This window comes from Drosophila kikkawai, chromosome 2L (genome assembly GCF_030179895.1).
Source record: "Drosophila kikkawai strain 14028-0561.14 chromosome 2L, DkikHiC1v2, whole genome shotgun sequence".
In the NCBI taxonomy this organism is placed as follows: domain Eukaryota; kingdom Metazoa; phylum Arthropoda; class Insecta; order Diptera; family Drosophilidae; genus Drosophila; species Drosophila kikkawai.
Genome location: NC_091728.1, coordinates 3350039 through 3373946, shown reverse-complemented (window position 1 = coordinate 3373946; position 23908 = coordinate 3350039). Strand labels below are relative to the sequence as shown.

At 40.9% G+C, this 23908-nt stretch overlaps 6 protein-coding genes across 16 annotated transcripts in view; 3 read left to right on the top strand and 3 right to left on the bottom strand.

Moving 5' to 3' along the window:
- The window catches only part of capu (formin protein cappuccino), a 52245-nt gene extending 45019 nt beyond the window's left edge, over window positions 1–7226 (top strand). For all 9 annotated transcript variants that reach the window (XM_017182944.3, XM_070283321.1, XM_017182943.3 and 6 more), the window contains 4 exons: window positions 4425–5286; window positions 5478–6488; window positions 6561–6864; window positions 6932–7226. In XM_017182944.3, the coding sequence (XP_017038433.1) occupies window positions 4425–5286; window positions 5478–6488; window positions 6561–6864; window positions 6932–7049 (2295 nt within the window). In that variant the 3' untranslated portion in view covers window positions 7050–7226. The remainder of the gene's footprint in view (window positions 1–4424; window positions 5287–5477; window positions 6489–6560; window positions 6865–6931) is intronic.
- A 362-nt stretch (window positions 7227–7588) lies between these two features.
- Window positions 7589–8419, top strand: LOC108086067 (probable RNA-binding protein EIF1AD). The gene is made up of 2 exons (XM_017182885.2): window positions 7589–7861; window positions 7930–8419. Exons 1-2 carry the CDS (start codon window positions 7687–7689, stop codon window positions 8244–8246), a joined length of 492 nt encoding a protein of 163 aa, XP_017038374.1. The 5' UTR covers window positions 7589–7686; the 3' UTR covers window positions 8247–8419.
- Window positions 8420–9171: 752 nt separating this feature from the next.
- On the bottom strand, window positions 9172–13328 carry Cep97 (centrosomal protein 97kDa). Its single transcript, XM_017183032.3, has 8 exons — window positions 13180–13328; window positions 12104–12264; window positions 11583–12040; window positions 11167–11525; window positions 10845–11108; window positions 10609–10794; window positions 10079–10520; window positions 9172–10012 (listed from the first exon to the last, which is right to left on the bottom strand). The coding sequence occupies exons 1-8, from the start codon at window positions 13184–13186 to the stop codon at window positions 9469–9471; spliced, it is 2421 nt and encodes an 806-aa protein (XP_017038521.1). The 5' UTR covers window positions 13187–13328; the 3' UTR covers window positions 9172–9468.
- Window positions 13329–14346: 1018 nt separating this feature from the next.
- TTLL4B (Tubulin tyrosine ligase-like 4B) lies at window positions 14347–20562 on the bottom strand. 3 transcript variants are annotated; one of them, XM_070284194.1, is made up of 8 exons: window positions 20153–20562; window positions 17968–18613; window positions 16716–17157; window positions 16285–16656; window positions 16045–16231; window positions 15819–15989; window positions 14751–15759; window positions 14347–14689 (listed from the first exon to the last, which is right to left on the bottom strand). In XM_070284194.1, the coding sequence occupies exons 1-8, from the start codon at window positions 20176–20178 to the stop codon at window positions 14528–14530; spliced, it is 3015 nt and encodes a 1004-aa protein (XP_070140295.1). In that variant the 5' UTR covers window positions 20179–20562; the 3' UTR covers window positions 14347–14527. The 3 variants fall into 3 exon arrangements, with proteins under 3 accessions (XP_070140295.1, XP_070140294.1, XP_017038490.1); XM_070284193.1 differs by having other exon boundaries at window positions 16716–17169; window positions 20153–20559; XM_017183001.3 differs by having other exon boundaries at window positions 16716–17169; window positions 17968–18638; window positions 20153–20558.
- On the top strand, window positions 20343–21244 carry LOC138927955 (uncharacterized). The gene is made up of 3 exons (XM_070283530.1): window positions 20343–20398; window positions 20665–20896; window positions 21091–21244. The coding sequence occupies exons 1-3, from the start codon at window positions 20343–20345 to the stop codon at window positions 21142–21144; spliced, it is 342 nt and encodes a 113-aa protein (XP_070139631.1). The 3' UTR covers window positions 21145–21244.
- On the bottom strand, window positions 21211–22957 carry LOC108086049 (uncharacterized). Its single transcript, XM_070283529.1, has 4 exons — window positions 22571–22957; window positions 22207–22512; window positions 21278–22145; window positions 21211–21224 (listed from the first exon to the last, which is right to left on the bottom strand). Exons 1-4 carry the CDS (start codon window positions 22955–22957, stop codon window positions 21211–21213), a joined length of 1575 nt encoding a protein of 524 aa, XP_070139630.1.
- Window positions 22958–23908: the final 951 nt, after the last annotated feature.

Here is a 23908-nt window from a genome sequence, read left to right as displayed (position 1 = left end):
GCCAACTCTTTGGGCCAGCATCTGGCGATGGTCATCTTCATCTGCTGCCCGGGCCTAATGGACTCCATAATAGTAGGCCAAATCGGGTACAGTTTAGCCAGGCATTTAGCATTTAGCATTTTAGCATTATAGCATTGCTCTTGACCAGAAAGCTAAGTAAACAAACGCTTCCAAAGGGAAAAGAGGAAAGGGAGGGGATAGGAAAATCAGCAAAAGCTTTAATTGCCCCAGTAGAAAAAGGCCAAGGAAGCTGTTCCATTTCCATTTCGAGGGCTGTAAACCGAGACCCAGTTAAGTGTTATTAGACAGGCGACAGCAGGGACAACAAGAACAACTGCAACAGGAGTAGGAGGAGGAGCAGGAGGAGCAGGACTCGCAGCAACAGCAAACCAACAACGTAGTACAACAACCAAAAACCACCGCAAATAATGAAGCACTGGATATAGCCCTCAAATTAGTTTAGGCCAAAAGTTTTAGCCACAGCAGCTTAACCTCAAATCCCTGAGAGAGAGCAAGAGCAAGTGAGAGAGAGCCAAACTCACTCACACACACTCATAGTAGACGCCAGACGACACCGTTAAGTGATTTTCTATGTGATGATACTTGAGCTCAAGATTATGATATCACAAATTTCTTCAACTGGCTGCCAAGTGGAAAGGAGCAGCATTGCGGGCTGATATATATACATCTATATATACTATGTATAGGAGGGGTGCTGACGATGTCTCCGATGTCTCTGAAATGTGTTCGAACTTTTTGGGCAACAGGCCAGCGCTTAGTTGGGAATGAGAAGAGGGTCTATAGAGAGGTGGGAAAGAGGGGAGAAATAATGTCAAAGGTTCGTTGTTCGACGTTGACTTTAGTTGGTGTTTTATGAGTACAGTGTGCCGGTATTTGGTAGTTTTACCATTAGAGGTACTTAATAGGTGTTATTAAATAAATGTAGTACAACTGCTATAATTTTAACGAATTTTATGAGGCATAGTTAGGGTTTATATAGTACTTTTTGTATGAATTTTAAGGTTTCCAGGGTATTTTCTGTCTTGGTTCTTAAAAAGCTTAATATTAAATTAAATTAAAGTGAGAGTTTTGCCATTATAAAACAATTATTTATTTAAAAAAAGGACAAAATATGTACTCTCTTTATTTACTTTATTTATTTTAAAAATGTATTTCTTTATATGTTATTCATTGCCAGAACCACTTGAGAATTATAGGCTCTTGGGAAAACACAAAAACAATGTGCAAAATTTCTAAGAAATCCGGCTTAATATAACTAACATTGCTTTCCATAGCTTTTTAAAAGATTTTTATTCTTAGTTAATTTACAAAATAATTACCACTTAAGATTTCCGACCTTAATAATATTATTGTAAAGTAAAATCCCTTTACAATAATATTATTAAGGACGGAAATCTTTGGACAAATTATGTTTTTATTTACGAATGGTTTATTATTAATATTTTAATTTGTTGTATTATTTTTGTAAGGTCTCCATTTCCATATAATATTTTACATATCTCTTTTTTTTGTAAACCTAGCTACAGCCACTTGAGAATTATAGTGAAAATTATAGTAAAAATTTATAATTTTTCGGAATTCATTTAATTGAATTAAATTTATATAAAGCTCAGTTTTGAGCAATATACTTTATTTTTAAAACAAATATTTTTATTTTTAATATTATTTCCTTTATTTTTTGTCACAATTCCCAATGACTACTGTATCCTCCTGATTTGCCTCCCTTTTTTACGCTGTAGTCTCTTCTGCTTCTTCGTCTTATTGTTGTTGCCAGCTCATTGAAAGTTTGTGCATTTTTATTACTTTGAGTCGAAAGTTTTCCCCCGTTTTCCCGGCTCCTGCCTCCTGCCTCCACCGCCTCTTTCCCCTTCTCTCTTCTGCCAGTAGTATTATTATTTTGGGTCTGCCGGAACAAACGAAACTTTGATGCAGAAATGAGCAAACTGGATTTGAATGTGCAATGTAACTAACACTGAGTGTGTCCGTGTGTATTGTTGGTTTCCTTAGATCGCAACTGTGTGTGTGTGCGCGTGTTCGATTGTTCTTTAACTATATATATGTACATATATATATATTTTAGCATATATTTGGAATGAGATTTGTGGGGTCCATATCAAGTGGCTCTGATGGGATTAGAGTGAATAGATTTTGATGTTGTTGTTAATTAAGTGGGAATTGGAGGGAAATAAGCAAACTAGAAATTGGGCTAAAACTGAGTGTGTTCTAATTGCTTATTAAGTGTTTCATTTGTTGGACATTTGAATATATACTAAATAGCAAAATGTTGTTAAATTATTTAAGCCTTTGAATATTTGACTAGGATTTTAATTTAGTCTTAATTGAATGTTGCCAATATTAAGTTGAATATGTTCAAACGATCAGCAGTTATTCGAAAAGGATTTAAAGGGTGTTTTTAAGGGTTTTTCTGAGAAGTTTTTTAAACAGATTTTTGGGTTTTGATAAAGTAAATAAACAATTTCAATAAGTAAAGTTTTTATGGAAGTTGTTTAGGCTATTTTTAGAGGTTTGTTTATAGAGATATTTTGTGATTTTTTGTGAGGTTCTTGAGACGATTTTCTGAAAGGTTTTTGTGGGTTTTTAGGGAAGGGTTTTAAATTTTATTTATTTAATTTTATTTTGAAAACACTAAGCCTTAATACTACTTATATTTATTAAAACAATTCTTTTCTTCTATCCATAATTTTTGTACTTAAATTTTCCAGCTCCATTTTAACATTTCCTCGGCTAATTTTCCAGCTTTCCTCTTATTTTCGGCCACTGCACTTGGGATTTCTTGTACTCCAAGCTCACCTCTATGTGGTCTCTTATGGTTTAGGGTTTTTAGTTTGGTTTTTTTTTAGCTGCGCATTTTGTGGATTTTTTTTAAGGGTGTGCTGGGTGTGAGGTGTAGCATGAGGTGTGTTTTGTTTTCCCTGCACTCTGGTTGCTTGCAGGTTTCTTGGGTTACTTCTCCCTGGTCCTCTTTGGTTCTTTAAAATGTGCAAACAACATGCAAATCGCTGGCACCACCAGCCCGAAGTGCAAACACTTGGGCACAAATGGTGTAAAGTGCGATAAACTCAACCGATTTACCCTGCAGAGCATATATATATAGTTAAATATATATATATAGGATACGACTGTGTGTGTTTTCATCTGCAAAATCAGCCCGTCGGACCGAGCTGTTGCACTTGATTTGCATTTGTCAAGTTTTCAAGTTCTTTGACTGATTAGCGTTGTCTGTGTGTGCGGGTGTGTGTGCTTAAACGGCACTTGTAACGGCATAATTAAATTGCAATTTTAATTGCATTTGTCAGGGCAAGTTGTGGGGGAAAGTTTGACCCTAATTAGCAGTTATATAAAGTGGTTTTTGAAAAGAAAAAAGTTGGTAATTAAAGTTGAGAATTCTTGGTTTTCAAGAAATTTATAGAGAGAAATGTTAAATATTAATTTAAATATTAAATATGAATTTTCTGATATTATTAGAATATATATTTAGAATTTATTTTAAACCCCTGCTAAAATGTATTCTTCACTAAACTTTGACTCCATCTTGAGGCATCTCCTTACTAGCACAACAGTTTTAACTGCTTTCATATTCTTCAACTTCCATGACTTTAGTGACAACAAGAAAGGACAATTCCCACAGTGGGACCGAGAAGTCAGCGTCGTCAACGAGGAGGACATGCACACAATCAAAATCAAAGGAGTTTTGCATGCAGGAAAATAGTAGAGAAATACAGCGAACTTTGGCAGAACGGGTCCTTTTAAGCTTTGTCGCTTGTCGCACACTGGAGACCCACTGGCAGCAATGCACTTACTGCTATAGTTCTATATAATTTTTCCTTTTTTTTTAATGTCCCACTCGACTGGCAATTAGAAGTTATTGGTAGTATAAAAGGAATAATAAAAATTATACGACTTTAAAAGGAAAGAGGGGGCTTTAAAGAGGAAATGTATGTATATATTAATTGAATATTGAAATAAGAAAACATTTTGAAAATGTTGAGAAAGTGAAGTATAGGAGAGGACTTTAGCTAAACAAAGGGAAAAATAGTTGTCTGAAAGTTAATTTTTAATCATTTTATTACAGGAAGTCTAAAAACAAAGATCGAACATCGATATCCAAAATTAAACTATCGAAAAATATCGCATTTAACGCAGTTTTCGAAATTATTAATTTTATTAAGAAATTTCTAAGAGAAGTTTAATATTTTTATTAATATATTTTTTTTTAATTTTATATTTTTAATTTTTTTTTATATTTGTTTAACTTATTTTTTTATTTAAAACTATAAAAAAAAGTCTAAAATCTTTTGTTTATTTATTTATTATTAATTAATTTAATTTCTTGTACAACCTATTTCTCACAATTTTCTTTTAAAATACCATCCCTCCCTCAGCCTTATGAGATGTACCAATGGACGCACACGGAACAGCCGACGACCTCGCTCCCCTTGACACCCGGCAAGCTGGACAAGGTGGCGGCATGGCCCTTTTCCAGCACACCCGCCGGTCTGCGAACGTTGGAAGCGAGCTCGCTGGCGGGAGCTGGAGGAGCTGGCGGCGCCTTGGGTGGAGCAATAACCGCCTCAACGACAGCATTAACAACAGCAACAACCGATAGCCAGAAGACGCTGCAGCAGATCCTTAAGAAGCGCCTGCTCAACTGCTCCACTCTGGCCGAGGTGCATGCGGTGGTCAACGAGCTGCTGAGCAGCGTAGACGAGCCGCCACGTCGCCCCTCGAAGCGGTGTGTGAATCTCACGGAACTGCTCAATGCCAGCGAGGCCACCATTTATGAGTACAATAAATCGGGAGGAGCTGACACGGGATTAAAGAGCTACGCGGATGCAGGAACACAAACGGAAACGGCAACGGAAGTGGCAGAGTGCAAGGGTTCCTGCAAATGTGGGGAATCCCCGAAAGAAAAGGAAACTACAGCTGCTGCACCACCCCCACCGCCACCTCCTCCGCCACCGGCTCCTGCGTTGGGTGGACCACCGCCACCTCCTCCTCCGCCGCCTGGCTTTGGAATTCCTGCCCCACCGCCCATTCCCGCGCCTCCACGAGCTCCTGGTGCTCCTCCACCACCGCCTCCGCCACCAGGCAGTTGTGCCGCACCGCCTCCACCGCCCCCTGCTCCCGGTGGACCGGGTGCGCCTCCTCCACCGCCCATGAGCCCATCCGACTCCGCTAAGCCGCTAAATTCACCCGCCCCGCTGCCCGATCCCGCCGAAGGAAACTGGTTCCATCGCACAAACAGTGAGTGGAAATTTTATGTAATTAAATTTAGTTATTAAAACTAATTAGCACTCACAAGTAAGCATTTCAATCAATATTTGTATACTTTGTAAAGAAAATCTAACTGAAATAGAAAAGTCCATTAAAGATTTGTGATATTTTCTTTTTAAATCTATATCTAACTCTCAAATGTATCTCCTATTTTATTCCAGCTCTTCGCAAGAGCGCTGTTAACCCGCCGAAACCAATGCGTCCTTTATACTGGACACGCATAGTGACCAGTGCCCCGCCAGCGCCACGCCCTCCGTCGGTAGCTAATTCCACAGATTCCACTGAGAACAGCGGAAGTTCTCCAGATGAGCCGCCACCTGCCACAACCGTAGATGGAGCTGCAGGCGAAGATCCACCCACAAAGGAAATCTGGACAGAGATCGAGGAGACGCCCCTGGACAATATCGACGAGTTCACGGAGCTCTTTTCCCGCCAGGCCATTGCCCCGGTCACCAAACCCATTGAGCTGAAAGTCAAGAGAGCCAAGTCCATCAAAGTTCTCGATCCGGAGAGATCCCGAAATGTGGGCATCATCTGGAAGAGTTTGCATGTGACCTCCGCGGAGATCGAGCATGCTATATACCATATAGACACCTCGGTGGTCAGTTTGGAAGCGCTGCAGCACATACGAAATATGCAGGCCTCGGAGGATGAGCTGCAGAAGATCAAGGAAGCAGCCGGAGGCGATATACCCCTTGATCTGCCCGAGCAATTCCTGCTGGACACCTCGCTGATATCCATGGCCAGCGAGAGGATTTCCTGTATTGTCTTCCAGGCGGAGTTTGAGGAGTCGGTGACGCAATTGGTACGCAAAATAGAAACAGTAACGCAGCTGTCGCGGCAATTGATCGAAAGCGAGGACCTCAAGCTGGTCTTCTCCATTATCCTGACCCTGGGGAACTATATGAATGGGGGTAATAGACAGCGCGGACAGGCGGATGGGTTTAACCTGGACATTTTGGGTAAACTGAAGGATGTCAAGTCCAAGGAATCGCACACCACTTTGCTGCATTTCATAGTGCGCACATATATTGCGCACCGGAGAAAGGAGGGAGTGCATCCGTTGGAGATTCAGCTGCCGATACCAGAGCCACCGGATGTGGAGAGAGCGGCGCAGATGGATTTCGAGGATGTGCAGAGGCAGATAACGGAGCTGAACAGGAAATATGCAGGTGGGTTTTGTGAAAGAATAATATATATATATTTGTTTTTATTTTTTAATAATAAATTTATTTTCATTTCAGGCTGCAAACGAACCACAGCCAAAGTGCTGGCTGCCTCCCGTCCTGACATTTTAGAGCCCTTCAAGTCCAAGATGGAGGAATTTGTGGAGGCAGCGGACAAGTCAATTGCCAAGCTTCGCCAGTCGCTGGAGGAGTGTCGCGAGCTTTTCCTGGAAACCATGCGGTTCTATCACTTTTCCCCCAAAGCCTGCACCCTGACCCTGTCCCAGTGCACGCCCGATCAGTTCTTCGAGTACTGGACCAACTTTACCAATGATTTCAAGGACATTTGGAAGAAGGAAATAACCAGTCTCTTGAATGATTTGTAAGTATAAAAAACAAACCTTAAAAATATAGATTAAATTTAATAATTTATTAATATATATTTGCAGGATGAAGAAATCAAAACAGGCCCAAATCGAGTCCCGCCGCAACGTCTCCACGAAGGTGGAGAAGTCCGGACGGGTTTCGCTGAAGGAACGCATGCTCATGAGGCGCAGCAAAAACTAAGCTAGTTATCATCTCTCCCACAACGCAATGATATATTTTTTTATTGTGGTTGCCTTTTTTTATTACACTTTATTGCTAAGAAAATTTCTCGTTGCATGGATTTATTCTCTGCTCTTTTTTTTTTAAGTTACAAAACTGTATAAAAATTAAAATAAATAATGGTAAAACTATATACAAGGAGTGGCTCTTTAAATAAATTGTCCTCGTGCTGTTGTGATCGTAATATTTGAGTGTTTTTTAATGGTAATTTAAAACCTGTTGAGTTTAAGATAAAGGAATCAATTAAACAAATAAAAAGGGAATCTTAATTGTTTTTAAAAATGGAAACACTGTATGGAAGTACTTAAAAACCTTATGGATGAAATTAATGGAATAAAAGAGAAAATAAAAAAATTATTTAACTATTAATTTTTAATTTATAAATTCAAATCACGCGCTCTATTCCCAAGCTTTTCCCAACACTGGTTTCTAGGGATATCTAGCAACAGCTAATTTTCTAGTATTTTTAAGCAGGCCTTATTTGGTTTTCTCATATAAACCAAACAACGGTCACACTTCAACCAAAAACCAAAACAAATTCTGGGCAATTTCGTAAATTTACGTTTTTATCAACTGAAATCCTTTCAATCCTTTCAAAATGCACCGCTCCCATCCAAGTATCAGTCGCCGCAAGCACCTGATGAAGGAGATGATGGAGGACGACTATGCCCTGCCTACGGAGCAGCAGCAGATTGTGCGGGTGGTCAGCAGCCGGGGAAACAATCTCCACGAGGTGGAAACGGCCAAAAAAGAGGCGGAGGAGAACTTTCTAGGTAAGTAAATAAATAATAAGTAAATAAAAAACAAATCTGATTAAAATAACTCTTTTTCCTCTTCCCAGTTTCCATGCCCAACAAATTTCGCAAAAGTATGTGGGTTAAACGAGGCGATTTCCTGCTCATCGAACCCATCGAAGAGGGCGACAAGGTCAAGGCCGAAATCTGTAAGATCCTCACCAACGACCATGTCAAGGAATACACCAAAGCTGGCATTTGGCCAGAAAAATTCGCCAAGAAACCCGCCCAGGAGGAGGAGCTACCTAGTCAGAATCAAGAGGATTCCGATTTCGAGGATGACCTTACGCCCAACACAAATCGTCCGCAGGAATCCTCTGAAGAGGAGGAGGAGGACGAGGACACGTCCAGCGATGAAGACTGACATTCCTTAGGTTACACAAATTCTGTAGTTTAGGGACTTTTTAAACATTTGTTAAGCTTAATTCACACAAATTAAACAACAGAAAACGTTCTTTGTAGTTGCTGCTGCTAAACTAAGTTGTTAATTTTTGTAAAAGAGATTGTTAAGAGGGCAAATTCGAAGTTAAAGGTTCATTTTAACTTGAATAAAATAAATTATTTGATAAAAATTAAGAGAAGAAAAGGTTTTAAATTTTAATTTTTTATAGTTAATATTCTGATTAATTCGTTGCAAAACGGATCACTTTTCAACACATTTTTATATAAGGGGTTACATCATTAAAATTTTGGATTTTGATAAAAAATTGAATTTTCAAAAATTTTAAATGAAGTATGCAGATTTATTAACTGTAGGAAATCTTGCACAGAACAGTTTTCCGATTTAAAATTAATGCTCTTTTGGCCGAGTTATGATATTTTTAATTTAAAAAAAAAAATCAAGAATTTTTTTTAATATAAAAAATCAGATTTTATAATACAAAATAGAAATTTTCTAAGTCAAGGAATTATTTCCGACCCCATAAACCATATATATTCTTGATCAGCATGAACATGCGAATCTTTCTAGATATGTCCGGAAGAAATCGATTTTTTGGCCATTTTTGCGAAATTTGATAAGGGGTTACATCATTAAAATGAGCGAAAATGGCCAAAAATTTTGATTTCTTAAAATTTTTAATTTGGTATGCAGTTTTTTTAAATTAATAAAAACTAACACAAAACTGCTTTCCGAATCGAAATTAATGCATTTTTGGCTTAGTTATGATATATTTTAATTGTTACCTGCAAGGGTATACAAACTTTGGCTGGCCAAAGTTAGCTTTCTTTCTTGTTTCTTACCATTTCTCCCACAAAGCCTTATTTTTTGGTTTTACAAAAATGTAATTTTGTATTTATATTTTGTTTCATAAGTTCTTTTTTTTGCTGCATCTCTCCGTCGCCTTCCTCGCCTTTACTACACTCTTCTCATTTCTCATTTCTCATACATTTAACAAAAATTGATCTTTTTGGTGTCTGCTTGATGCTGCTACTGAGTGAGTGTGTGTGCAACACAACTGAGCTCTAAAAATGTTTGCAAAAGCTACACAAAAAGCCTACACATGAAGTAATTAATTAGCGCCGACGAGATCGGATCCTTAAAGCGTTTAATCGTTTCTTAATTCTTCTTAAATTTTCTCTTCTCTTTAGGCATCGTTATCGTCGTTCTTTTTCACTTCAATCTCGTTGAGTTCCTCGATTTTCGAGCTCATCGCTTCATGCTTGGACTCCAGGGCCAAGGTAGAGGGTCTGGGCTTGGTGAAGGGAAAGTTGCTGAGATCCTCTATCTGAGGAGTGTGCACGGCTATCAAATCCGTTTGCGTGGAGCTGCAATCAATGATCTCGGCCTGCTTTTTGATCGCATCCTGGGGCAGATTGCACACCATGGTCAGGCAGTTGACAATGGTGCCAATGGAGTTTTGCAATATCTGCACTTGGTCGGTGAGCATGGTGCAACGCTTGGCCAGATCATTGACCACCGAGGCGGAGTTTGGATCAAGACTCATTTGGCCAGAGGAGCCAGTGGCATCCTGTTCGCCCTGCTGCTGCTGCTCGGGTATACCTTTTGCCACCACCTCCATGGTGGACACCTTTTTCCACAGCGCACTGATGGCCTGCATCTGCAGCTGCTGAATCTCACGCTCCTTAACCAGATGGGCCTTGGTCAGGCGCATGTCCTCGCTGAGTTGTCTAAGAGGAAAGGTAAAGAGAAATGTTAAACCCTTTTCTAGGCATTTTTCAAACGGATACACTCACTGTATGTACTCCTGCGTGCGTCTTCGCTGCAGTCTCTCGGCTATATCCTTGTTGGTCTTCTTGCGCGTATGATAGCCACGCCACATCTTTTGGATGGTCACAGCCGAGGACTCGGTCACATGCTCGCTCAAGCGTTCCGCACAGTTCTGGCTGCCACCTCCATTGATCTTCTCCTGATATATCATCATCTGCTGCTGCTGCTGCTGCTGTTGTTGCTGCTGTTGCTTTTGGGCTGCCATCTTCCGTATGGCCTTTAACTTCTCGGTGTTAATCTGTTCCCCGCCATCGTCATCGGTGCTAAAACCACCAGCATCTATCATTATGGTGGATGTCTGTAGCTTCTCTTGGCTAGATTTACCAGCCAACTTTCGGGGACTACTGGCGGGACTTTGGTTCCTTTTTAGCTGAGGACTCTGGACCCTCGGCAAGTTTAGTTTGTTGTCTGTGTAGCAAAGTATAAAGGTTTGTTAGGTTTAAGACTGTGTGAAAGTTTAGTTTACTGTACAGCTTACAGCTTACAACTGGCCTACCTTTGTTTTTATTGACTTTGGTTTTGTGCAGCAGCTGCTGGGAGTTCATAGCCCCCACCACAGTCATCCTTTGGGCAACGGCGGCGGGACAGACATCGGGACTCATAAGGGTCTCCGGCACGGGCACCATTTTCGAGGCAGCCGCCAAAGGACCTCCCGAGGGGGTTTGGCTAGTGAAGGTTTGATCTAAAAGGAAGATATTTTGATTTTTTTTATAGCTTCCTTTTAAAACTCACCATTATAGGGATTTGGGGTGATATTCCTAGGTGTAGACTCCGTGGAGTTGTAGGTCTTGGTGGTCACACTGCTGGACATACCGCTGCCTGCCAGCGAGTAGCCATCGCCTTCATTTTTAATATTTTCTATAAGCGAAATGCTCATTTGCAGAGAGTTATTCCCGGAGCCATTGTCGCTGACAAGGCTGTTGTTGCAGCTGCTGTTGCCATGATAGCTGTTAGCCATGGATTCAGGTGAACCCTGGCGGCCACTCAAACGGGAAACTAAAGGAGAAGTTAAAAATGAGACATCTTGGTTTCAAAAATTTATATAAAAACTCACATCTTGGCGACTGAATCCTACTCGTGGGCTTTTTGCGATGGGATGAGGGTGAGGTACTGGCCGAGCTATTGGCATTATCCATAATCTCCTCTTGAAGCTGCCGTTGATGGTGCTGAGCCTTGCTCAGGATCAAGCGCAGCTTACGATCGTTTTCATTCTCCAAGGCCTCGCCCACCAGGGGACAATTGGAGCTCAGGTATTTGGCCAGGCTTATTTGCTCGCCCACACGAAACTGGCGACCACGACCCTGGCTATACAGCCACTCGGCCTTGAGGCCCTCGATGGGGGCCACCACATAGCCATCGATGTACTTGAGGTTCATGCACCAGTTCAGCACAAAGGGTCGGTAGTCAAAGCCCCTGGGAAATGTAGGGAAATTTAAGTAATTTTAAAGAAAAACTAAAACTTAAACTCACTCCATGCTATTGGTCATGTGGACACAGGGATTGTCCGATATCGAGATGCTCAGCAGATTGCTTAGATGCGACAGCGTGCATATCTCGTTCAGATCGGTTATCCCATTCCTGGCCAGCGTCAGGGTCTCCAGGGAGGTGGGCAAATATTTATCGCATTGCCTCAAGTGCGTCAGGCGATTTCCATGCAAATACAGCTCCTTGAGATTCCGCAAATAGGACACATCCGAAATGCTGCCAATGCTGTTATCCGCCAGATTTAGACATTCCAAATTGACGTTGGTGTTGAGGTGCTCAATGGTCTTGATGTTATTCCCCTCCAGGTTCAGCAGGCGCAGGTGAATGCACTCTTTGAGGCCCTCAATCGATAGGATGCCATTGAAGGAGAGGTTCAGTTCACGGAGGCAGTGCAGCCGGCAAACGCCATACATGCGCAGTAATTGATTACGGGCCAGGGAGAGCTTTAAGTAGATTTTGATAATTTAATTTAATTATTTAATTTATTTTTAGTTTATTTTACTCACCGTTTCTATCTTAAGGTACGAGTCTATGTTGTCTATCTTCTGCAGTTCGTTCTCATCCAGGATGAGCTGGCGTATGTTGTGGGCATCATCCTGCTTGGGCACCTTCTTCAGCTTTTGCTTGCTTAGATTTAGGATGTGCTTCTCCTCGCTGCTTTCGTCGCCTGTTTTTTGGGGGAAATAGAAATTGAAAAGAAAGTAAAATAAAATATTTATCCGTCATTTTGTATAATTTTTGGAAAAATCAAAACTTAAATAATATTAAAATTAAAATATTTATCCATGATAATTTTTGCAAAAATTCAAAACTTTAAGAATCTATAACTAAGCCAAAAATTAATTAAATTCAATTTGGAAAGCATTTTTGTGTTAGTTTTTAAAAGGTTAATAAATCTGCATTCCAAATTTAATATTATTTAAAATTCAAATTTTTTTCAATTTTTGAAAATTTTAATGATGTAACCCCTTATCAAATTTTGAAAAAATGAAAAAAAAAATTTTTGTCTCGGATGTGCCTAGATCGACTCGGCTTGTGATTCTGATCAAGAATATCTATGATTTATGGGGTCGGAAATGATTCCTTCTGTCTGATAAGCTCAAAAAACCTTTTAAGTGGAACTTAAAGTTTAAAAAAATATTTTTTTATATAATGCAATTTTAAACAATTTCTAAAGTTTTAAAAATAATTAAAATACTTCATGACCTACTTAAACACACTCTCCATAAATTATTAAAAAATTATACCCATTTTCTAATCCCAAATTCAAGAAAAGTCCCACTGTATCTACATTGTAGCCAAATTGATGACTTCATCGGGGGGGTTCTGGACCTTCCCAGGGATATGGAGGGAGAGGGTGTCAAAGCGCAGGTGCGTCTGTCCTGCCAGGACCCCCAAACAGCCCGAAGAGCCCCCTTTGCCCGCCCTTAACCCACTTAACCCCCACCTCTCCCCGAAAGCAGACTGCAAATTCCCATACAGTCGCCACAAAAAGGCTCACTTAACCCTGAGCATAAACAATAAGCCAAATCAAAAGGGACTAAAGTTGACTAAAATTTGTTAAATTAACTACATTACTCACCACTCATTTTGCAACAAATTCCAGAAGTTGTTACCGCACCAATTCAACTTTTTTTTGAGTAGCAACTTTTGGCGTCACAGCGAAAAATCAATGGAACGCAACTTTTTCTTTCTCCGCATGCAGTTCTCCGGCTCCTTGAGCCCGTTTTATCCAGTTTAATTACTCCAAATCCCGTCAGCTGGGGTGGTTCTTGGTTAGAGAATTAGGACCACGCCATGGTAAATGAATGATTATAAACTTTATTATTTTAGCGCCGCAAAATGAATTTTTGTTTACTATAGCTATGAGTGTGACCGCGCTGAGAGAAGCAAAATATACCAGCATTGATGTGAAAGGGGGAAATATACTTACCGTATATACCAAAGGAAGAACAGGTAGTTGAAATAATACTAAAGGGTTTTAATTTAAATGTTTTTAAATTTAAAATTAAATGTGATAATAAAATAAGATATCTTAATATATATTACTTTTTAAGTATTTATATTAAAGATTTCTAAAGGTGCATCGACAAATAGTTTTGTATTTTAAAAGTATGTAAATACAGGGTCCTTACAAACTCTATTTATAAAAATTTAAATATCTTAAAATTAAATTAAAAAAATAAATATTTAAATATTAATCATATTTTATATTATAATTATTTCATAAGAATGTCAATATGGCGTCCCTAAGAACCTTTATTTATAATAAAAAATTAAAAAATTCCTAAATAAAAAAAATCTGAAATAATATTTAACAAAATAATTTAATGAAATAAATAAATAATTATCTTATTTTATACTATATTTTTAAATATTATTTTTATTTCAAATGTATGTAGATATGGGGTCCTTTAAAAAGTCCTTTTTATAATAAAAATGTAAAAATATAATAATTTTTTCTACAAAAATAAAAATATAATAGTAAAAATAATAAAGCCATACAAACAAATACCTTAGGTTATTTTATATTTATAATTATTAAAATAAAACAAAATAGACATCACCTTTTTTATACAACTTTCACACCAGCTTAAATGGCGTAATTTCTTTATTCACTTTCAATTTTTCTAAAAAATAATTGCATAAAACGCAAGAAACGCTCCGCTTGGCTGTAGAATCTTCGAAATAAATAGTAATGAGTCGTTGAATCACTCTAAAAACTCCCACAAAATAGTCTCCGTGCGGGTAGAGGGATAAAGACGATCGGATTTGAGTAGCTTTATTTGGTCGAGACAACTTCAGGGTGAATCTTTGAACGGGAGGATGTGGACGAGGGCGTGGACGTGGGAAGTCGCAGTGAGAATGATTTGGATTTTGGCTGCTTGCTGAGAGAGTTACTAGTGCTGTCAGTCTTGGAGTGGGCTGCTTCACGACCTTGTGTCGAGGCTGGGGGTGACCCCATTGGGCGCCGCCTCACTGCTATCCACTTCCGGGGCGGGCTTCAGCAGAACCAGCGTGGTGGCACCATCCAGGACCTCATCCTTGCGCACATGCAGCATATCGATCTCGGTAAGTGCCACATTTGGTTCCTAAATAAGATATATGACTTGAAAAGGGACTGTTAAATGTGCCAAAATGGCGGCCATTCACCTTCTCCATGGCCGCGTCGGACACCTGCAGATGGTACTTTTCCCGGCAGAAGCGCGACAGCAAAGCAATGCCCACATCCCGCTTCTTGGCATACTTGGACTCCCAGGCGTCCAGCAACCGATTGTAGTAGCGCGCATTCTCGATATACCGCAGGTAAATGTGTGTGTCGGCGGTGGGAAAGACACGCTCTAAAGGCTTGCACCTGGCCAGCTCATCCTCGGCCACAATCAGGCAACGCACATCGTCGGGCAGCAGGTTATCCAATATGGTGTCCACATACTCCTCCCGGAACTCAATGCTGCGATTCGTGTACTGATTGTGTTTGCGCACCTCCTCCGCCGTCAGGCAAGTGGTGAAGATGCGCTTGTCATGGCACAGTGGCCCGCTCAGATTCAACTCCTGCAGGATCTCGGTCTGCTGGTGTTCATTCAGCTTTGGCGGCACCTGATACAGAGCTGTATTCAGCACGGCCTGGATGAGGGGACCCTTGACATGCAAATCCAAAGGCAGTTCCGAGTGCAGGGAAGGCGATATATTGATCTCCAGCAGCCAGGGCACCAGATTCTCATCCAGCAAGACATCAAAGCCGAAGAGCTCAAAGCAGTTGTAGCGAAAGTTCACATTCTGGCGGTACATGCGATTCAGTCCGGATTCACCGCTCACTATGCCCTTGATCACCAGATTGCGCAAAGTGGCCCAAAGGCGTTTGGTATTCACCCCTCGATTCTCCAGGCAGGACCACAGGGATTGCAGGGTCCACTTGTGACCCTGGCAGGCATTAAAGTCCTCGTTTTTGGCATAGTTTTGGGAGAACTTGTTGATGCTGTAGTTGGTCAGGTGCATGCAGCGCTCGTCGAGATTGCTCAGCTCCGAGCTGTACTTGACGGAGGCGAAGCGGGCCAGGCCATCCTTGTACATGTAGATGCGCAGCGGGTTGATGGAGGTCAGCACCACATACAGGCGCATGTCGAACTTGTTGTCGTTGATCAGCAAGGGTCGCTCAATGTATCTGCCAGAGAGGTTTATATAGGATATATATAGATTACTGGTGAAGATTTCAAGACCCACTTTTGCACCACCAAAGGACGATCCTTGGGGAACTGACTCCACTTGTTGACTATGCGTATGCCAGTGCCTCGGGCACTTGCCGGCGGCTTAACAATCCACTTGGTTAGCTTGGAAGCATTTTTGGGCCAAACCTGTCGCAGATTCTCCAGGTCATCAGGCATTATATAGGATCTAGCAAGAGATATAAATTTGTATATCAAAAGAATCCTCTTTTTACTTTACTTACTTTTGCATAAAACCAAACTCCTTCTTGCCGAACTTCTTCATGTTATTGTAGATGCTGCGCCACATGGTGTCCTTGCGTCCTATACGAAAGGAGCCAGGTATGTGGTTGTACTTTTGGTGCGACCTAATAGTCCTGAAGCCAGGACTCTTCATGTGCTTCTCCCACACGGCCATCCAGTCGGTGGTGTCTGCAGGAGAACACAAAATAAATATAAAACAAAAAAACCTTTAAACAACTCACTTTTGATGATGCGAAAGCCTGAATTCAGGACCACTCGCTTGACTATCTTGGGCATCACAGGACTTAGCTTCCATTTCAAGACTCTATGAAGAGCAGCCGGCATCGGAGGACCCTTATCGGCATGCGAGGTAAAGTTGAGGTAGGGCGGAACATTAGGAAACAAACTGGGCGACAGGATAGCATCTGGACGGAAATAAACCGATGCCTCAGAATCCGTAGTGGCCACCGATTCCTTTGAATGGGTCTTTCCTGGCACCAAACGCGTATGCCGGCTCTGATGGGACTCGGAGCTGTCCTCTTCGAGGAAGAAGGGCGAACCCACATACTCCTCCTCCGAGTCGGAGTCATCATAGTTGTTGATGTCATCGATAGCTAGGAATTCACAAATATCTAGAGGAATATCCGCCAAGGATAATCCTAATCCTACTCACCTGCACAGGGATCATCTTCGTGCTTTCGATCATGATGATCATGCAGGCTTCCCTTGTTTAGGGACACTCCCACATACGAAGAGCTCTGATCTCCTCCTGGAATTCGCTGGCTGGCCAAGTGATGATGATGCACCGGCTGGATGTTAGGCGGTTGGGTGTACAAGGAGGCATACAGGCTCGTCTCTAGAGCAGTGGCTGCCGACTTGGTCAGTCCATTCTGCGTGAGCAGCTTGCTCTTCTCCTCCTGCTGGGTATTCAGGATGCTGCTGCCATGGAAGGTGTTCACCACAATCTTGTTGGGCGGCGATGCCTTTAATGTGTTTGTGCTCGAGCAGGATAAGCTGGAGGGCGCTGTCTTGGTCAGGACCGGTGGACTCAGACTGGAGCGTTTGTTGCCACCATTGAGGGTTGAGCTCTTGACGCTGGCATCATCTCGGGCGCGCTTCAATAGCATCTGTGTGGTTAGTTTTAAGCGAAAGCGGAAACGGAAACGGACAAGAAACACAGAGTGGGGAAAACGAAAGACGGAGAGGGGATCATTAAGGATTTTTGTTAGCATTTAAGAGGAATTAAATTAATTGGTTTGGGGAACTTATGAATGATAATGAAATGTATGATGTATATCACAAGAAAGAGTAGGATTTGTCTATCGATCGCGGTCAATATTCTAAATAAAACTCGGATATATCGAGATTCTAAATATTTACTTAAAGAAAATGCTTGAAATTTCTGATTTAATTTGATAATATTAAATTGCTTTGATATGTCAAACAGTATATCGATTTTTCTTACACAATTTTAATATCGATATTTTGCGATAAGTATCTATATTGTATCAATACATCTTTACTCTAATTTTCTTGTTTACTTTCAAATGAATTAATGGAGAAATGATTAAGAAACGATTGCTAGCTGAAGTTTGGTTAATATTTTTATATAAGAAAAGTTTATTCAAATAATTGGCAGAGGCAGTGTTAGGAAATTATACAAAAATAAATAAGATAATTAGATAATTAAATTTCTAATTATATGGCAAATATACCCTTTTTTAATTTAAAATAAAATCAATAAATATAGTTATTTTTAAAGTTAACTAACTAAGCCACAAAATATCCTTATCTTAGATCAAAGCTAGACTCTTTCCATGTCCTACCCACTTTGTTATCTTTCCTACTCATACAAATGTTCCTCTAACAAGTCTTCTACTGAGTCTAAACATATAACATAAAGTTTACACCTTCTCCACACTCACCTGGACCTTCTTGTACGACTCCGACTGGAGCACACTGTTTGCTGTGACGCCTGTGGACATATTCTTTGGACTTGTGCTGGCAGCTGGCGATGGGATTCCCCGAATGACAATGCGCTGCGGCGACTGTGTGATCTTCGACGAATCTCCGGCAGATGAGACGCTGCCACGGACTATTTTCTCTGGCGTCTGGCGCTTACGCGGCGATGGTGGCGATCTGGTTTTCAGTGCAGCAGGCGGCGGGGATCGGGCGTTGGTGGTGTTGACTGCAGCAGCAGCGGCAGCAGTGGCAGAGCTAGCGGCCGGCGCCGAGTGTGCTCCTCCGCCGGCGGTACTGCGATGCTGCGGAGTGCTGGCAGAGATCCTACTCTGGTATCGATTTGGGGCAGAGAGGTGCGAGTTGAAGGGATGACCAGAGACGGGTTCGTGATTGTGGTGGGTCAGCTTCTTGGCCATGACCATTTTATCCTTGTAGATTTCCACCTCCTCCAGCCAGGACTCGTGAAAGTCCAGAATCTCGATGCCCTTGCCGCCGCCGCTGCGCTGCTGTCCGTTCTGGCGATGATGCCGCCCGGCCAGGCTGTGGTTCTCCTTGGCAGCTGTCCCCGAACGGGCCGACGTCGTTCTCTTCTCGGTCATTTGAGACATACTGAGGTTACAGGCAATTTTAACAACTGAAAAGGGGGAAGACTTAATTAAAGTATATTTTTTTAAGTAAAATTAATGTGTAAATTAAATAATAATTGTATATATTTCGTTTGCATTTATCTAAATTACATTTAATTCTATTTATTTGGTAATCAGCTCTATTCAAAGTCTTTTGTTTTCATTCTTATCATTGTTGCTTTTAATTGGTGGACGTTTGCCAGCCTTCTTTCTCAATGAAAGAACTAAGTTTGTTTGAATGTGAATTGAATGCTAAAAGCGAATAAATTGTAAATGTTTTTTAAATTCAAATTTATAGAAGGTCTCTTATGAGGTTTATTTGTTAATGTTAAAAGTTTTATGTCAGAACTATTTGAAATCCTTCATTTGTTGGTATTTCAAGGAGTTTTTATTTCTTTTTTTCATATCTCCCGTTTTACTTATTATTATTATTATTAAATTTAATATTAATATTATTAAATATTTATTTTTAAAATTGATTTTTTTTTAGATTTTTAAGTTTTTAGGCTTTAATTTTTAATTGCTTTTTTATATTATTATTATTATTAAATACTTCTTTTTATATTTCTTTTTTAGAATTTAAAGTTTTTATTCATTAATAAACAATTAAAAATTAATGAATAAAAACTTAAAAATCTAAAAAAGAAATATAAAAAATAAGTATTTTTTATATTATTATTATTTTATATTAATTTATTTATTAGTCATATTTTTTGCTAAAGACATTTATTATATATATTTAAATTCTTAATTATTTAATATTCATTCACTTTTTACTGTTTATATTAAGAAAAAGTTATAAATTTGTTTTTAGATCCATTAATATTTATGTTTTTTTTTTATGGATGCATTTAAAATACATTTATTTATTATTATTATTTATATTTTGAAAGACTTTATTTTACTCAAAAATCTGTTCTTATTTACTTTTGGAGTTTTGAAACTGCTGCTGGCACTTTTGAGTGATTCGTGGGATCGGAATGGAACGAGAAATGGGGGTTTTCCGAGCCAAGTGGAGTGGGTCGGTCCGAATGGGTTCAAGGTGGTCGCTTTTTTTGGGGCGATGCAGGTGCCGATTCTTCAGATTGTTCAGGATTACTTCACCACGACGACGACGACGACGGTGTCCGCTTGTGTGTGTGCGAGGCGTGTCAATGGCTGGCTATTTTCGAAGATTCATGGCACGGCACCAAGATCATCCAACGAGACGCGAAAAAAGAATAAAAAACCGAAAAACTCAGCAGCGACCAGAATGCGGGGCACACTTCGATCATCGATCGGCGGACGCGATCGATTGCCGTTCGATCAATAACAATATTAAAGCAAAGCGTGCCAATAAAACAAATATATGTACATACATATATATAAAACAAAGACTTTCGCCTTCACTGAAATTCAAAAATCAAGAAGGCGCGAAAAACTAGCGACCCTTGCTGTTGCCATCTCGCTCTCTCCTTCACAGCCGGCTTTTGCTGCGTCTGTATGCGTGTGCACTCGAGTGTGTGTGTGAAGCTGGACTCACCTTATTATTTTTGTATCTTTTTGCATGCGCACAACGAATTTTGTTGAATTGTACAAATAAACCGAGAATGTGTAGACAGGTTTCGACTCGGGGACTAGATCTAAATTGTTCAGTTTTTGTGACTGATTTCCATTCAAAACGACAACAACGGCGGCGGCAGCGGCAAAAACAACAACAAACAGTGACAGGAATGCCAACTCGTCCGTTCGCTGTGGCCCTAGCTCCTTTCGATAGATCGATACTTTGGTCGATAACAGGCCGCAGAAGGCGCGTTTTTTGAATATAGACTGGAAATTGCAAATTTTGACACAAAAACTTCCAATTCGAATCGTTTTAAAACAAGTCTACGTAATGCAAAATTGTATAAAATACTATTGATAGATAAATTTGAAGATTATTTAGATTTATTTATTTCAAAAGCCAAGATCCATTATATTTTGTTTTGAAAATTTGAAGTAAAAATCTATAAAGTGTTTGTTACTTGAAAAGCGTTTTGTAAACACAACAAACAGTCTCTTCCTACTTCTTCTACTTAACCGGTGTACATATATATTAGAGGTGCGGTGCAAAGTCCAAGTTGACGATCTTTGGTCCAATGAAGCCCCCATATCCTTGGTGACCCTTGTAGTAGATGCCAATGCCGGACAGCGGCACTGGTGGATTGGAGACCACCTCTTGGATGTCAATAAAAGGCACCGTGGTCTGGGCAGCATCATGCTCGAAGCTAGTGTGGGTGAAATCGAGGTACTGGTCGCTTTTGGATAAAGGCTTCGAAGAAGTAGTAATGGTGGGCAGACGGGTCTCCCCTAGGTTCAGTTTATCGCTGAAAAAAACAAAGGACATTAGTTTCTGATTGTTCAGAATATTTTTGAGGTTGATTGAATGATTAATGAGGTTAGATTTACCTGCCCAGAATACTCTTTCCGGTCTCCCAATAGCTCTGCTCCGTTGGTTTAACAAGTTTGCCGCTCTGGAACTCGAACTCACTGTAGTGGGCTTCCAGATGCAGATGACCTCCGACGTTTTGAAATCTCAGCCCGGTGATCAAGAAGGTGTTGTTAAGTGGTACCAACTCATTGAGATCGATTGACCGTCGGTCGTAGATCAGCATGTGGTAATCTACACCCTGTCGCACATCCTTATCGGTGATGCTGTAGTTGTCCACGGGCTTCCACTGGAGAGTGGTCTGGTTGATGACTCCCTTGGGCAGGAGCTCGCCCTCCTGGATCTGCAAGTGCAGGATACGATTGTGCTTCACGAAGCGAAGGCCAGTCACGACTCTGTTGCGCTCCACATCGGCTGTCACGGGTCGCAGGTTGAAGTAGCGATCCGACCTGAGGCCCTGCTCATCGCATAGGCACATGCAGTAGCTGCAATGCCAAAAAATCCACCGATGCCAGCTTTCTGCCTTGTCTGTGTGCCCGCCGCACTTTCCTCCCTGTCCGTACCGATGTCCGCTTTTATATTCCACGTACTCGTATCGCCTAATGGCGGTCTCGTCTGTCAGGCACACCGTCATCGTAGATTCCACATACCGGCAGTTGTGGACGTTACCTTTACACGGCTGCTGTTTTTTGCACAACTCTCCATCGTAGCATCCTTGGGTTTTCGAATGCTGGTAGGTGGAGCATTCCTGTTTGCATGATCTATCTGCGTTTAGATCCGCCTCGTTTTCGATGTAGCCCTGCAGGAGGCGGGTGACCTCCTCGTAGGTGACTCCCGATCTGTGGTATGCCGGATCGCATCGCCAAACGGTGCGATCTTGTCTGCTCATTACCTCCTTGAACATCCTCAGAGTGCGATTGGTCCTGCGCTGGTATTCTTCTAGCATTAGTCTCTTCTCTTCGGAGAATTCGCCCTCCTCTTTGAGCAACGTCCAGGAGTAGTCAGCCAAGGCGAGGGCCTTGAGTTCGGTGAGTGCGACGTCCTCCTGCAGCAGATAAAAGAACTGCTGGGCGGACTGTCGCGTTCGGCACATGTGACTGGAGGAACGCTACAATTGAGATATAAGGTATTATTTATTAGGACTTAAATACTCTTATTATATATACAACCTTTAGTCTGGTGTCCAGTTGAACCAAAACATTGTTCGGCGTCACATGGGGTCTGTCCTCGTCTCCAAGGAGCGTGACGTGAAGTTCATTTAAACTGTCTTGGAGTATCGAGAGTGTATCCTCAGCATAGTTGATTAGGGTCATTTTTTCAAATGTGTTCCGAGATTTATACGTCAGCATCCTCTGGTAGCGGAAAGAGATCTTGTTTATGATTTTATCGATATCCTGCATCTTGGCTATTATCGGACTATACTTCTCCATATAGTCTGTGACCGATTCAATGACGAAGTCTGCAAAGAGATGATGCTGGGAAGGGATACCCATTAAAGATGTATGGGGAAGGAAAGTATCCTCGTGTTTTTACCTGCTCTCTCATCGTCTGGTCCAATCCTTGGATCTGGCTTCGGATTGCTGCCAACCAAGGCTCAACCATTGACTTGGGTTCCTGAAGAATCGGAATGTTCTTGTCGGGCACGTAATCTATAATATGTTTGTCTTGTGCCCATTTAATGCCTGAATCAACGCCCTCACGAACTAAGGCACCACCAACAGCAGCACCCACAGCAATACCCACAGCTGGACCGAGAGCACCAGCCACAGTAGCAGCTCCACCCGCAGAAGCGGCGCCAACCACAGTAGCACCGAGGACACCACCGAGAGCACCACCGGCTGCACTTCCGATATTTTTCAAATCATCATCTGCATTCGTGGTCGTGGCCAGCAGCAAGGCCAAAAAGAATGGGATTCCCATTTACACAAGGATATAGGCGATTTCACTTTGGATTCCGCTAAGACGACGAAAGGATTCAAATTGAAAGATCCTATACACAAGGGGCGTGCTCTTGTAGTTTCTTTGGAGCCTAAAACCTTACTAAATTCTTTTCCATTCAGCTTCTCCTTTATAGCTTTGGTTTAGGTTTGGAAGGTGAAGATATACTACTAGAATTACTCTTTTCATAGAAAAGCGATAGAGATAAGGAGCCAATAATTCTTGGAATACTCGAAAATGCTTTGAATTCTTGGGAAATCATAAACCTGATTACGAATTGCAAAATCAACTGACCTTAAATATTATAAAATAATGTCACTAAATTTGTTATAGACTGTGCTTTTTCGCTGGTAGACAGGCGAAAAGGTCACTTCTGAAGAAAGTATAATATGTTGCTAAATAAGAAAATATGTTGCTAAATTCTTGAGTTCTACAGTATAAGCTTTGAGTTGTTGCCAACTTCTGAAGCGGGAAAGTACACTCCTGCCCACAATTACTCGACCCTCGTAGGAGAATGGGGAGGTATATTACATTTTATATATATATACAAATGTAATGAAGCTGATTGATAATTGAAGCTGAATGAATTCTGTTTAAAATCTGATTTCCTTATATCTGAAGACGATCCTGCAATACATTTTTGTATTCCCCACATCATCTTGAACTTGTGTAGCACAGATCTAGCATGGAAGGCCCCCCATAAACATTGCGTATCCGCCTCTGAACTATCTCTCCAACCGTGCCGAACCCATATGGGCCGTTAAGAATATATTTATTTATACAAATCGAAAAATTTTGCATACTTCCTTTTTTTGTAATATACCTTCCCATTCTCCGACGAGGGTCGGAACTAAAATTTTCGGGGTGTCGTATAATTGTGGGCAGGAGTGTACTTTCTCGCAAGTGGACTTCTTCAGAAGCTTCATTACTTTA